General features: G+C 49.9%; 1 protein-coding gene across 5 annotated transcripts in view; it reads right to left on the bottom strand.

Annotated features, from left to right (window-relative positions):
• The window catches only part of UROS (uroporphyrinogen III synthase), a 38,253-nt gene that overhangs the window by 19,394 nt on the left and 3,269 nt on the right, over positions 1-15,590 (bottom strand). For 4 of the 5 annotated variants that reach the window (XM_074232208.1, XM_074232207.1, XM_074232203.1 and 1 more), the window contains exons 2-6: positions 9,510-9,600; positions 9,228-9,311; positions 8,394-8,490; positions 6,601-6,675; positions 5,244-5,318 (exon numbers count right to left, since the gene is read on the bottom strand). In XM_074232208.1, the coding sequence (XP_074088309.1) occupies positions 5,244-5,318; positions 6,601-6,675; positions 8,394-8,490; positions 9,228-9,311; positions 9,510-9,572 (394 nt within the window). In that variant the 5' untranslated portion in view covers positions 9,573-9,600. Of the gene's footprint in view, positions 1-5,243; positions 5,319-6,600; positions 6,676-8,393; positions 8,491-9,227; positions 9,312-9,509; positions 9,601-12,097; positions 12,763-15,590 lie in introns of those variants that run through there. The other variant, XM_074232204.1, reaches the window with a different exon arrangement.

Raw genomic sequence — 15,590 nt, 5'->3', positions numbered from 1 at the left:
CTTATGCTATCATAGACTTTTGCCTCCAAATGAAAAATGAAATTGGTCCCTTCCCCCCCCCCCCCAAATTCTTTGCACAGACAAATCTTGTTCAATTGTTAAAGCCATGAATGCTGACTTCCATCATTCAAGCCCAGAGCTCTTTATGGAAGAAATATCAATACCACTTAGAAACATGACTGTTCCTCCCAAGACCGCCTCCTACTTTAGCAGCCTGGGCCTCTGTGGCCAAGGGGTGATGGGGATGCTGGGCCTTCATCAGCCCTTCCCTGGCAGGCCAAGCTCATCACTGGCTTTGGAGAGGTTGCTTTCCTCAGCAATCTGGGAGTTGGAGGTCATCCATCAAGCAGCTAGCCACTCACAGCAGCCTCTGGAGGTGAAGCGCTCTCAGAGGCAACTTTGGGAAAGTCTCTTCTCCACCAGGTGCCACCCCCTCCACACACTTGCACCTTCCCAAGCACAGCCTGGCAGGGATGCGCTGACCCTGCAGGGGTCTATGGGGCTCTGCCCATGTCTGGAAGCCAGAGGAGGGGCTGGGGGAATTTAGCCATCTGCCAGATCCTAGTCCTAGAGCTGGAGCCCTCCCAGCAGGGCAGTGATCATCCCCACCGCCACAGCCTGAAGTGGAGGATTCTCTGGGCTGTGGCATGGCTGGTCTCCTCTGCATCTGTGATTGCATGTGCTCGGTCAGAGATCTGCACCTATGAACACAGGCGGGGGTAATCTCAGGACACCTTTGGCCAACTGAGAAAGCCCTTTCAGCACCCACAGAGAGGGTCAGAGAACTGGCCCCTGCATGCTTGTGGACAGCTCATTACCACTCCAAGGCTGTGCACTTTGTACCCACTATTCCTCACCGTGCCCAGAGGGCCATGCCCACCAAATACTATCTATGGGCCACCAGGAACACCCAGAAAGAATGATTGCCTTTGTCTTGGTTCTGAGGGGCACCCCTAGGGCTGGGCACAGTGGATTGACTGAAGCCCCTCCTTGTCTTCACAAACTCAAGAGATCTGGTGGCGCTGGTCTCCTGCTTGGTTACTGCCTAAGATGTGCCATCTCCTGCATGAAAATCTTCACAGCCGCTGTCTGAGGGGCTGGGGGTGGGGTGGAACACTTGGCCGGCCGCTTCATCCCTGCCGGGCCTCTGGCGCATTTCGGTTAGAATCCTTCCTTCCCTCACTCACAGCTCCAGTTGTTCCCATAGGGATCTTTCTTGTTCACCGTCGTCTCCCCCACTGAGGTGTGAGGTCCGAGGTCCATGGGGCAGGGACGCTATCTGTCTTTACCACAATCAGAGATCTGAGGGCATATTTAGCACAACGCCTGGCACTGCAGGTACTTAATAAAGGCTGGCTGATGACATTGGCCATGACTCCAGCACCTCCTGGTCCAGGTCAAGGGACCTGAAGCCACCTTTCCAAATGCCCTACTGCTGGGGACAGGGAAAATGGAGCCAGGCTTAGGTGAGGAACAAAAAGGGTCTGAGGGGTAGGAGAAGAACCTCAGAGACCCAGGAGAAAAAGGGGAGCAGGGCTCTTCCTGAAGAGAAGGGAGCAGGGTGCTGGGTCAGTAAGATACTTCTGATCCTCCTCAGGACAGAGGGACAAGACTGCTCAGGAAGGGCCAGAGGGAGGAGAGAGCAGCTGCGGGCAGTCACCACCTTCTAGGAGATTGTGGGGCAGCCCTGGGGGAACCTGAGTCCCAGAAAGGAAGACTGGTGACTTCCCAGGGCTGCTGTCCAAGACATCGCAGAGGAACTTTGAATAACAACTCATTTCTGGGAATCAGTGGGGTCCACATTGCCCTTCAGACCCAAGGGGCACAAAGTAGTATCTTTCTCTGAATTGTCTGTCCAAAGTAAGGGAATCAAAGAGGAAAAACTTATGTGGGAAGTGGAAACTGGTTAAGGGGGGGGCTGACAGTTCCTGGCCAGAGATGGAGCACCCCGAGAAAGGCCGGACAGAATGAGCTGCCAGGGGCCGAGGAGGCAGAAGCTGCAGCTGAGTGGGCTGTTCCTTCACTCCACTCCACCTGCTGCACACTGCACTAAGAGCTAGGGAGACAAAGAAGCAAAAGGGCACCCGCTCTCAATGACCCTGTGCTCCCAGGTACACAGACACAGTCACAAAGACATGTAGACACACAAGACGCGTGTGCGCACGTGCGCGCACGCACACACACACCTAGTCCCCTAGAGAAGAATCACTGACTCCCACCGAGATCCCCCCAGTCGCTGGCACTAAACAGGTGGACACAGAGAGGCCAATCTGACCTCCCAGGATCCCTGACCCCTGTGACTGTTGAGGGTCTGCCCTGGCCCAGCTGGCTCTAAGAAACGGGACAGAGGCCATGGGCAACAACGTGAGTTTGGGGAAGGCTCGCTCTTGTGGAAGGAGAATCCTATGGAGAACATCTGGGAGGTCAGCCTTCATCAATTTGGCACTTGTCTGGCCAAGGGGCTTCTCAAAGAGGTCCCTGCTGCAGAGACAATGGGCATTTGAAGCTTTGGGAGCCTTTGGATGGGGGAGGTCAGGGATGCTCGGCTGGGTGGCTGCCGCCCCACGAGATGGCCTGGCGTGGGCCTCAGCTGAAGGCCCAGTCACAGCTTGTCGAGTGAGCCCAGGAGGAGCTGGGGGGCTCTAACTTCTGTGCCACTGGCCCTGCTTGAGGTCCAGGCTCCTCAACAAGGAGGTTCTGTACTGTCCTAGTCTTTCAAGCCTTCCTCATGGCAAGGACCCTGACCCTCCCAGAGTGCAGTCCTCACTTTTGTCCCAGGCACAGATGACGCTCTAGGAAGGGGTAGGATCCAGGCTTGGCCCGACACTCTCAGGGTTCAGTGTAGGTCTTTTCCCAGTGGGGGCTTCATAATGAAATAGAAATACAGAGATAGACTGGAAAAATCCCCTGGTGATTCAGTGTCTCTGTGGGAAAGCAGCCCTGGCACTGCTCACCAGGCCACTGGATGCTTGGCCTCATCTCTCAGGGAGTCTGAAACTTCTGACCTTTCAGAGCCGGGGGGGGAGGGGACAGGGGCAGGGGAACCTTCACACAGATCTGGCAGAGGATGGCACTTCTTGACTCCGCTGGTGACGCTCCCCTCAGAGCTGGGAGAATGATGGTGCTTGGGGTACTGACTGACCGGGACTTGGGCCAGTGAGGAAGGCTGAGGAGCCTCCTGGCACCAATACATCCTCCCTGGGCAGCTCCTCCTTCCAACGCCACACTTAGAGGGCCAGCCTTCTTGTTCCTCACTGAGGGAGGGTAGAACTGCCAGAGCCAGCAGAGACAATGAAGAGGGGGCAGAGCCATGGATGCAAAGGGCCAGGAGGATGAAGCAGAAAGGGCTTTCAACCGGGCTTATCATGGCAGGGTGGGGCTGGATGATCAAGTGCTCTGCCCCTGTGCCCTCGCTAAGCCAGCACTTCACGTCTGTTCATATGCCAATTCTAATTCTAAGGATCCTCGAAGGCATCAGTCCAGAGGAACCTCTACCATCCCCCCAATAGCGGTTCTTATCCAGAATTGCTGGGGCTCAGGGCTGACATCAGGAGGGGGAGAAGCTGAGCCAACCCCAGCTCCCTCCAGCATGGTCTGGGGCCCTGGGTTGGGCCACAATGAACATGGCAGCTAAAGGCCCTAGTTGGATTCAAAGTGAACCCCATATGAGGTGGGCCATGGGAATGACTGACGCTGCAAAGGGTAGTGGGGAGAACAGGATCAGATGAGTTTAACTAGGAAGGCAAGGTGTCCCCAAGGTAGGGGCAGAGTATGCTATATGTCGGGGGTTTATGTACCTCCTGTGCCTGCCTCAGGCTCCCCCCATCCTCCTCCTGCCAGCCCCATCTAGGTGCCTGGCTAGCAAGATGATTGAGAAGTGTGAGACCCTGGAGTTCTGGAATTCTGGTTGACAAGCCTTTCTTGAGCCCCTGTGGGTAGAGAGCATGAGTTGAGGTGGAGGGAGGGTTCCACAAGGAACGCCCATGTGAAAAGGCCCTGAGCACTGTCCCCCACGGTTCTCAGAGAAGCACTTGACCTCAAGGCAGTGGAAGGCTGCTCTTCAACACTGGGAGGCTGGGTCCTTGGTCACCCCAGCATTTGTCCAACAGAGAACAGATGATATGATGCCTGCTCTGCCCACCTGGCTGAGAGATCACTGAAAGTCAAGCCAGTGGTCAGTCACTGGTGAAGCATGGTGAGGGGCAGGCAGGAACTCCCAGGCCAGTGGGGGAGACACTGTGGAAACAAGCCCCCCCCAACCACACATATACCTGCACTGGCAAAGGCAGCTGGGGGCACCAGAGCACATAAACTGCCAGGCCTGGAGGCGGCAAGACCAGAGCTCCTCCAGCTGTGGGGACTCTGAGCAAGTCACTTCACGCCTGCCTGCCTCGATTTCCTCCCTGGACAACAGGGACCCCTCCCTGACAGGCTTATGGTGAAGTTCCAATAAGACAACACTGGGATCCATTTGAAGCCTTTCTAGCTCCAAAGGGCACAAAGACTTTGGGGACAGCTGGCTCTAGAGATGCTATTGGAGGCCCAGAGACAGGAGGTGGGAAGGACTGGCTTACAGGAGGCCCGAGTGGACATCAGCCAGAAAAATCCCAGTGTGAGGGACATATGGAAGGACATTCCCCCCAGAAGAAACAGACTGGAGAGATGGGGTGAGAGGAGTCTGAGGAGATGCACATGGCCCCAGGCCAGGCTGCGAGCTGACATCCTGAATCTGCCCAACAGGGCAGTGCTATGGGACAGGGAATCAGGAGAAGGGTTGGAAATGATGAGCAAATCCACCAAGGATAAGGGGTGGGGAAGAGAAGAGAAGAGGGCCCAGGACAGAGCCTCGGGGGACCCCTGAGGTCAGGATCCAGGAGCTCGTCCTTCTGGAGGAGCAGTGGGAAGAAAATCCCCGTGAAGTGGGGATTGACAATGTTCTCAGAAGGAGACCTGGCAGCAGGGGCCTGGGGGATCTCTTCGGTGCTTGCTATCCCTGACTTGGAGAGACCCTCTGCTCACAAGCAATCTCAAATCTTTCTGGAAGAAGCTGTGGGCTAGTCCACGTACTCAGTAAGGAAACTGAACCAATCTCATGTGGAGTGTCCTCAAAAGTATTTCTGTGTCCCTGATGACAAATATAGTCTCAAAGAAAGCACAACTGAAGAAAACAGGTTCTAGATGCTCCCGTGATGCTCAGCCAGGCCACAAAACACAAGGTCTTATTTAGAAATCTTTCTACTTACGTGAACAAATGTATTCAGCAAGTTTCTCGCCATTTCCACAATTTTCTCCTTCTGTGGCCAAGCCGATTTTTCTCACTGAAAAACAACCAAAACCAAATGTCTAGACTTTATTCTCTGGAGGGGTCCTTCCGAGATCTGACCCTACGATCCCAAAAAGGCCCCTTTAGGAAACCTTTACAAATTGGCCACTGATAAGGAAGCTCCTGAGTTGACAACCTCTCCTGTTAGGTAGGGTGAGGTGGGCTTGGCAGAGGGTGTGTTAGTGAGAGCCCAGGGGCTGCATCAGAGCCTCAAAGGGAAACAGAGGCAAGGGTCACCCCAATAAGTATCTGGGCAAGCCAGATCCAAGACCTGGGGCTCTCACCCAGGGGGGCTCCTGCTCAGACCCTGACAGGAGGGCAGGTCTTTTGGCTCCTTCCTGAAGTCAGGAATGACCTGGGGAAGGACAACAGTCTATTAAGTAGACCCCCAATAGGGTCAATGAAATGAAAAGCCTGAGTCCAAGCAAATAAAAGTCATTCAGAGCCCCAGAGAACAGCCAGCCAAGCTATCAGGCCAGGGCCCGAGAAAGAGGGAGGAACAGAAATGGGGTTGGGGGCTGCACCACAGAGTTATTCCCTTTTGTTAGTGGAGAGGAACGTGGCTCTTCTTGGAGAAGACTTGCCAGTCAGACTCATCTGAGTGGGATCCAGCAAACTGAGACTTTAAACACTGTCAACTTGTGATTTGTGGATCACTAAAAATATGCTGAGTCCAAAGAGGAAAAAAAAATCTCTTCTTCAGTTACAAATTTTCTCCAGGAATGAAGCCCTAGTTTATGCAGCGGGATCCGGAGCCATATAGGATTCAGGAGAGGTTGATGCAACCAAGAATCCAAAACATTCACCATACTGGCTCACTGATGAAAGACAGGTAATCGGGAAGCTTTTGGGAAATGCCGCCTGGGCCTTCCTTCTTGAGTGCCTCCGCAGTGCTCAGGGGTCAGTCTGGGCTTTCCACAGTATATGTCTGGGGATGGATGGGGCTCCAAATCCCAGCCTGATTCATTGTGGAACACATTGCCCATTTGGAGGTGGCAGGGGTCTAAGAAGCTACTGAGGCCAAGTCCCTTCAACTGAGACCTGGGGTCACAAGGAGAAAGGAACAGAGAGAGAGGAGGGAAACACCAAGACCTCCAGTGCTCCTCTTACTAGGGGCTCTGGTGGGGGCCTTCAAAAGTGTGGATGGGTCATGGGGAAGATTGACTGGTTCTCTAAGTTTGACCAACATGGGTAGGGGCCTCTTTTGGCCATCTTGATGGCCCCTTCCCCACAAAGCATAGGCCAAAGCTGTTTCCAGAACTCCTTCTCACACTCACCGAGGGAGGCAGTGGCGTGGCCTACCACGTACGCTGGCTTGACATGCCATTTTTCTTTCAGAGACTTTTTCCAGACTGAAAAACAGATAATTAAAAGTCAGCATTTAGTGGTGAACTGTGAGCACAGAAGTGGCCGTTTGGATTTCTGCCCTGGAAGGCTATTTTTGTTTCTTTTGAACAATCTATGAGCAAAGCAGAATGTGACTAATACAAGTTTGTCTTATAAACAAAAACAAAAATATCACTTTTGGGCAAAGAACTAAGAGCTGTAGCCACTGCAAGCTCTTTAGACAATAACACACATCAGATTTGGTGCGCGTTTGAAGGCACTTTCCCTGAAATAGGAATTGTGTCTTCTGCCTGCATTAAAAACATTTTAATGTCCTTGGAAAACAAATATACCATTGAATGCTCATTTGCATAGCAATGTGATGACTAAAAATCGAGATCTTTAGAGGGAGAGAAGGAAAACCACAGAACATAAAATGCTGTTTAAATAGTCAATAAAACAACGCAATTCAGGGGATAAACGTGAACAGTTTCCACATGACTTCTTTGGAAATGAAGGTGCAAGGAAGTATGTTCTTGCTCTCGATGCCACTGGGGTTCCAGAAGCTTTTCTGTGTCCAAAGAAAAAGTGGGCTACACCCTCTCAGAAACCATCTTAACCAGGAAGTTACTGGGGAGCCTCTGACAGCTGAGAGCCCAAGAGGCTGAGCCAATTGGGAGAGCAAAGGGTGCTGGGGTCTTCCTTGGCTAAAGGTCCCCTTGAAGTTCATTTCTCCTCCAAAGATCAAGGTTGCCAGCTCATTTTTAGAGCTGGAGACAAACTCTACTCAGAACCCCCCTCACTCTTCACCAAGCAGGAATGGGCATCCAATGTCATCTTATCAGCTCACTGTCCCTGGCCAGGGGTACCTGCACATGCAGAGGTAACTCCGAACCCACCAGATTCTCCAGACTCTTGCAAGGAGGGACAGGTCTGTTCCCTCACTAAATCTCAGGGGAAATCTCTTTGATGATGTTTCAGAGCTGCAAATCTCATTCTGTGGGACTTTCTGGTAGGGCCCGTGCCCCCATGGGCTCCTCCAGTCCAGACCCTGCATTTCACTGAGGAATCTTTGAAGGTTCCCTAGCTAGGGAAGGGCAGAACCAGGGCCTGAAGGCAGCTTCTTGAATGTAGCACCAACCCCTGTGAACCTAGGAGGAACTCTGATCTGAGACCTGGAGATGTGAAGGGACTTCATTATGGCAGAAAGAAGCAAAGTCAGGCCCACTAGACCCAGAATCAGGCCCAGGACCCACTCCACAGAGAAAGCCAGGGACAGCAACTTTTCTTTAGCTAAATGGGTCTCTGTTTCATCTCCAAGTGTACAATTTTCAGACCCCAAACAGATCTAATCAGAGGGAAAAGTGTAGTGGTTGGATCTATGTTAGCAAGGAGGGAGGAGTCCTGGAGTGCCTATCCCCCCCAACCATTTTAACACCACATCAAGAGGGGAGTGAACACCCCATGGAGCTGGGAGATGCAGAACGAGCAGGTGAACTCAGTCACTTACCTGGAGACACACACCTCTGCCCATATGGGGGTCTCCTGGCATTGGTAGTGGCTCCCATTTGCCCTGGGGGAGGGGGAAGGTTATGAAAAGCAGCCCCAAAAGGGCATTTTCTTCACCCCGGGCAAGCCATATCAGCTTGATGTGTCTTTTGGCTTTTTGGTTGTTTTCAATGTGAGATGAGAGTTTAGGAGGTGAACCAAAGGCCCCACCTCTGGCTCCCAGGCCCAGACTCACCATCCAGTTTGTTGTCCTGTTCCAGGCACAATTTCATTGCTTCCACTGAGCGGGGACTGGTAAAAATGAGCCCCCCATAAGCTTCTGGATGAGACAGCTGTCACCAAAAACACAAACAAAAACAGCTTATTAAGCTCCAATATATCAACTCACAATCATTTAGTAACCACGAGGGGTAGGGTGGGGTGGGGGTGGGGGCAGTGGGCCTTGGCTCTGGCCCTCATGATGCATTATTCTACTGGTGGAAACCACAGATGCACAAATCAGACAATGATGGTGAGCCATCAGACAGAGCACTTGGGCTTCCAAGTAGCTCATCTATGCTCTCTCAGTTGGAATTCTGGGATAAAAAGGACCCCACTGCTGCTGCCCTTTTGAGGACTTGCAGAAAGGGCCAGCCCCACAACTTCTGGGACCCTCTGTAGATCAAAACATGCAGAGTAGCACTCAGTTAGAGATGAAGTGGGTGCCCACTGTTGAGGGTAAAGTGCATGAACTGTCCTCACATGGGAGGACTAGGAGAAGTTCTAAGAAGCCTGGGAAGCCTGCAGTGCAGTGCTGGCAGGGAAGCCAATATAAAACACTCGAACCCAAATTAGTAGCAATGATCACAGCCCGCCCCCCAAGACTAGAATGGGGTGTACTTCCTTACTTGTGGGAGAGTGAGGGCATCCTAAGAGGGTGCCACATGGCTGTGCCCATTGGTCAGCTACTCTGCCTTAACCACTTCACCTACACTAAAAGCTTATCCCTGAATGAGCTCCTCTCTGGTCAGTCTAAGGCCAGATTGGCAGGACTGACTCTAGTTCTGACAGACAAGATATTTGGTCTTACCTTCTCAGAGAAACTTTGCAGAGACAAAAATTCAAAGGATAAAACAGGTATCAAAGTGGCTTCAAATCCACATGATCTCAATTCCTGAGGGGAAAACAAGTACCAATACTGAAGGACTGAAAGTTGCAAAGGCAGGACCCCAGGGCCCACTTTGTTAGGCACCACTGGCTCCAGGGGGTGATCTAGCTGCCTCCCCCAGCCCAAGCTGATGCCCACTTGAGCAGAATGATAAAGGCAAGCCTGGATGCCATATGTCCAGGTGAGACTTTCTGGACCACTTACCTGAATATAGGGATCCTGGCCGGAGTCATCATCCTTAGGGTCTTTTAATAATAGAATCTTCATTTCTTTACCAGCTGATTCCTACAAAAGGCTGTAAGAAAGAAGGGAAATGGATCTAATTAGATCCAAGGGGCTTTGCTCCTCCACGCCACAGGATCAGGCCTGGCCAAGGAGGAAGAAGCTGATCAGGAGACCAAGTGAAGTGCCGGCCCCTTTCCTAGTGAGTAAGCAAGGAGCTGCTCCTGCCCTTCCCTGGGCTGGGTCACTGATAAGGCTGAGGAGAAACCTGCAGGCAGCCACTGATAACACTCAAAGGCCAGGGAAGACCCCTGGTTCAGATCACAGCCTGGGAGCTCTTTCCAAGGGAAGGAACTATAGGAGCTCTGTGTATCAATCATGCACATTCAGTTGAGGAAAAAGTCCCCAGACCCCTGATGCACTGCAGGAAACAGCCCTTTCTGACAGGTCATCTGTCATTGTGCTTGAGATACCCATGAGGGCTCCTAGAAGTCATGCCCGAAACCCACCCACCCCAGAGACTAGAGTTGCTGGTGAAGAACAAGGGGTGCCTGTGTGCACTGGGAACATTTCACGTCTTTGCAAAAAACTGCTTCATCAACAACTGAATGAGTGCTGACAGGCTAGGCCTGAGCAAGAATCCCATTACTTCCAAGTGACACTGACTTTCTTCCCAGCAATTTTGCAGTTTTGGGCCCTAGCTCTATTCCCTGGTATCCAAGTCACAAAGCCTTGGTCAACAGATTATGAAACCAGATCTGAATTCTCTTCAGGATAAAGCAGTGAAATGCAGAGAGGGGTGCCTTAGGGAGATGGGCAAGATGTAATCATTCCCTAGCATTGTTCACAGCCTCTCAGGATTTCAGTGCCCCAGGGGCTGTACTTGAGAGGTGTGGACAGCTTGGCTTTTGCACTCAGAACAGAATTTCAACCCAGACATGCTCACAGAACCCCCTCCTTTTAAGATGAAGCAGCCCAGGCCTATTTCAGTTGAAATCTCCAATTCACCCTGAAATTGTCTGCTGGTATCTGAATGAATCTTTTTTTTAATTTAGTATTTATTTATTCTCATTTTGTACAATTTTTTTATACATTAATAAAATACTCTTGTTTAAGAACAAGCAAAATCCCCCCTCTGCACAAAAATATAGACTCAGTTGAGCGATAAAGCAAAGGGGAGAGAAAAGCTTAAAATTTAAATTTAAAAAAATAATAGTAATGATTGTAGGTATGGCTAAGTGGCGCAGTGGCCGGAGCACCAGCCCTGGAGCCAGGAGCACCCAAGCCCACATCCGACCCAGTATACCCAACAATCACCCAGCTGTGTGACATTCAAGCCACCCAACCCCACTGCCCTGCGTAAACCACAAAAAAATAAAGACCCAAAATAAAATAAAATGGTAATAATAGTAGGGGTGGCTGGGTGGCAGACAGAGCACTGGCCCTTGAGCCAGGAGCACCCGGGTCCAAATCCGGCCCCAGATACCCAACGATCATCCTGCTATGCAACCCCAGGCAGGCCACCCAGGCCCACTTGCCCTGTACCACCCCCCCAAAAAATAATAATAACAAAAAATGTGCTTCAGTCTGTGTTCCAACACCACCAACTCTGTCATGGGTGGATCACATTTTTTATGCTAAGTCCATCACAAAAGTTACTCCCATATTTTTCCACCACTGCCATTGCTGATTGCCACTCCCTCCTTTCGTATTTCTCCACTACCATGTACTATATTTTCTCTCTCCTTTCACTCTGACTCTGCTGTAGGGTAGCTGAGTGATGCAGCAGACAGATCCCTGGCCCTGGGGCCAAAAGGGCCCAAGCCCCCCTACCACCCCTTAGGCCCAGCATCCACCTGGCCCTATGGTCCTGGGCAGGCCTTCCAATCCCAGCCCCTTGCAAGAAGTAAAAAAGAGAATGTGTTATATCTGACCACTCTCCCCCCATGGTCCATCCACTCCTGCATCACTCACATCCCCCCCTTCTTACTCCAGATGCCTATACCCCATTGAGTATATATGCTGTTTCCTCTCCTAGCCACCTCTGATGAGAGCAAAGATTCCCTCATTCCCCCTTGCTTCCCCCCTTCATATCATTGCAATAGCTCATTTTAATAAAGAAATATCTTATTATATGAAGTATCTTGGCCTATTGCCCCCTCTCCTTTTTCTTTTTTTTAGGTTTTTTTTTTTTGCAAGGCAAATGGGGTTAAGTGGCTTGCCCAAGGCCACAGAGCTAGGTAATTATTAAGTGTCTGAGACCGGATTTGAACCCAGGTACTCCTAACTCTAGGGCCGGTGCTTTTTCCACTGTGCCACCTAGCCGCCCTCTCCTTTTTCTTTCTCCCATTACATTTCCCTTTTTTCTACTGACTCCATTTTTACACCATATTTTATCTTCAAATTCAGCTTTCTCCTGTGCTTCATCTATAAAATCTCCTTCTACCTGCTCTGATAATTGAGAAGGTTCATATGAGTATTATCAGTGTCATTTTTCTATGCAGGAATGCATGCAGTTCATCATCATTAAGTCCCTCATATTTTCCCCTTCTCCAATCTCTATGCTTCACCTGAGTCCTGTATCTGAAGATCAAACCTTCTGTTCAGCTCTGGCCATTCCAACAGGAATATCTGAAATTCCCCTGGTTCATTGAAAGTCCATCTTTTTCCCCTGGAAGAGGAAATTTTGCTGGGCAGTTGATTCTCAGTTGCATTCTAAGCTCTTTTGCCTTCCAGTATATTATATTCCAAGCCCTATGGGCTTTTTAATATAGTTGCTGCTAAGTCCTGTGTGATCCTGACTGCAGCTCCACGATATCTGACCTGTGTCCTTCTGGCTGCTTCTAATATTTTCTCTTTGACTTGGGAGTTCTGGAACTTGGCTATAATATTCCTAGGGGTTGGTTTTTTGGGATCTCTTTCTCAGGGGAATTGGTGGATTCTCTCCATTCCTATTTTGCCCTCTGTTTGTAGAATATCAGGGAAATTTTCCTGTAGTAATTCTTTGAAAATGATGTCAAAGCTCTTTTCCTGATCATGACTTTCAGGTACTCCAATCATTTTTAAATTATCTTTCCTAAATTTGTTTTCCATATCAGTTGTTTTTTCAATGAGATGTTTCACATTTTCTTCTAATTTTTTATTCTTTTAGTTTTGAAGTACTGAGGCCTGATTTCTCATAAATTTATCAATCTCCCTGAGTTCTATTCTTTGTCTGAAGGATTTGTTCTCCTCAGAGAGTTTTCTTATCTCTTTTTCCATCTGGCCAATTTTGCTTTTTAAAGCATTCTTCTTCTCAATAACTTTTTGAACTGTTTTATCCATTTGACCTAAGCTGGTTTTTAGCATGCTATTTTCTTCAGCATTTTTTTGGATTTCCTTGACTAAGCTGCTGACTTCATTTTCTTGTTTTTCCTGCATCTCTCTCCTTTCTTTTCCCAGTTTTTCTATCTCCCTCATTTGATTTTCAAAGTCTTTTTTGAGCTCTGTCATAGCCTGAGCCCAATTTCTGTTTTTCTTGGAGTCTTTAGATGCAGGAGCTTGTGCTTCCTCATCTTCAGACTGAGTATTTTGATCCTTCTTGGGCTCACAGGCAAAATATTTCTTAATGGTCTTGCTCTTGTTTCTCTGCTTGCTCATTTTTCCAGCCTGAGCCTGGTTTTGGGGTGCTTCCTGAGCTTTTGGGACACTCCCACAAGGGTCTCAGTGTGTGAGGCTCTGTCCTCCCTCCTGGTCTGTGAATGACCATAGGTGCCCCCCTCTGCCATGGGGCTGAGGTGGGGGGGGGGGGGCCCTGCTGTTCTATGGTGGGGCCTAGACTGTGGTCAGAGCCCCAGAGTCCTGTTCCAGGGGCAGAGGACCAAGCTCGCAGTCTCTCTTCACTCCCCTCCCTCAGCTCAATGGGCTCATGCCCTGGGGGCTCCTGCTTACCGGCTCTGCCTGCTTCAGTTTCCTGGATCTGGGCTGCTGTGGCCAGACTGCTGGCTGTGTGCCCTGGGGGCTGGGCTCCACGTGCTCGCTGTGGCAGAGGCCCCCCACTGGTCCCCCAAATTGTGCCCGGTGCTCTCTCCCCGGGGTGTAGCTCAGGAAACTCCCCCGCTGCTGTGAGCCCTGCGCCCTGGGGCTGCCTCCGGGAGGCTGAAGTTCTTTGGCTCTGGTGGGCCGCCCCTCCGACCCCGGGGAGCAGAGCCTTTCTGCTCTTTTCCAGGTTACCTTGAGTAGGAGAACTGCCTCCCTGGGTCCCTCTGTGGGTTCTGTCTCTCGAAAGTTTAGTTAGAGTCCTTAGTTTAGAAGTTTTATGAGAGAGCGCCTAAGACGGGATCCTCTCTTGTTGCCATCTTGGCTCCACCCCCTATCAGACTGAATCTTGATCTAGCTTCTGAATGGTCCTGCCTTGATTCCCTTTTCAACCTCTTCTTGCTGCCCAAGCTAAGCAACAAAGACCTTTTCTTCAGGTTTTCATTCCCCTCTTGATCCTTCTGTGTCTCTTTCCTCTTATCTCCTATTGCACTGTGACCTACTTCATCCTTCACCCCCACTTTGCTTCATTCACAAGTCTCTGGCTTGTTACCCTATGATGGTTAGAAAGGACAGATCATTTTCCCCACCTGCTGGGTGATGGGTCACTTATAGCTCGACAAGGCCACTCAACCACTGAAAGACATTGAAAGAACACTGAAAGTCCCAAACTTCTCTGGGACTCAGGTTCTTCGTGTACAGCAAGGGGATAACAATGACCCTCCCTCATAGGGCTGTCATGAGGATTCAGTGGGACAGCATCTTTAGAAATGTTGGCTATCAGTACTAATGAAATAACCTTTAAATTCCTTGCAGAATGAAGTCTTTTAGTTCACTTATAACTGAACTGACATTTTTGAAGGTCAAAGAAAGAGTTTTACATAGAAGAGGGTAAACTCCACAACCCTGTGCAAGCTAAGCTCCTCTTGGACCCATATGATCTACTGGTTTTTTTTTTCTGACACCCTTAGTGTCAACTCTAATGTAAAATTCAGGGGAAACACCACTAATACATCTCTGCATCATCCACTATTGAGGCTTTCTGCCAGAATCCTGAAATTCTGGTTTTTTTCCTAAGGAAAAAACCTTTTTGTTTCATTAACAAAGCTTTTCCCAGGTAGAACTGGCAGGCTTTCATATGTGGGTTGTATATGTAGGAGCACATTTTTCATTGAGATTGTCTTACTAATTTAGGCTTTCTTGGATCTGCAAGAAAAGAAGCTAACCAGAGCTAGAATGCTCTTTGTCTCAACAGAGCCCTGGGTCCACCCAAGAGAAGAGACTGTGCCTGGATCCATGAGCAAGGCTAAGACTTTTTGGGTCTGTGTGGGGACTTTAAACTACAGAGATGTCTATTATCAGCTGAATGTGTTATCATCTGAACAATTCCCACCTGGTTCCTGACAGGAAGCAGGCCAGCTTCTCAATGGCTGGGTTCTTTACAAACACCATCAGGGGCTGTACCCTTGTAAAGGAGTCAGAGGAAGCTGTCACCAGGGAGACCTGGGCATGAACAGGGATGTCCATGGGAGGGTACTCCTCTGCTCAAACAGATCAGCCCCTGCTCTGAAATCTAGTGGGGTCAGAGCCCAGCTGGCGTCCACCAGGTCCTACAGAGGGGAAGTGATCTGGCCCAGAGGGATACAATCTAGAGAGATGAACATCTGCCTCCTCTCTCCCTTCCCACCCCCCAAAGTCAAGAAACAAATGCCTGCACTAAGATTTTGTTCAAGTCTCCATCTGCACTCTGAATCCATCACCTCTATCAGTCATAGACTTCTGGAATCTTGTGGTCATTGCATTGATAAGAGTTCCTAAGTCTTTCAAAGTTTTAGTCTTTACAATTTTGTTTTCACTGTATAAATTATTCTCCTGACTTTGCTCATTTTACTCTGCAACAGCACAAATGAGGAAGTGTCTCCGAAACCACTGCCTCCATTGTACCCTACAGCACAATTGTATTCCACAACATTCAGACACTGAACTTGTTCAGCCATTCCTCAGTCGATGGACATCTCCTCAGCCCCAAATTCTTTGCCAATAGAG

Source organism: Macrotis lagotis, chromosome 4 (assembly GCF_037893015.1).
Source record: "Macrotis lagotis isolate mMagLag1 chromosome 4, bilby.v1.9.chrom.fasta, whole genome shotgun sequence".
NCBI lineage: Eukaryota > Metazoa > Chordata > Mammalia > Peramelemorphia > Peramelidae > Macrotis > Macrotis lagotis.
The sequence above is the reverse complement of the archived record's forward strand: the minus strand, read 5'-3'. Positions and strand labels throughout refer to the sequence as shown.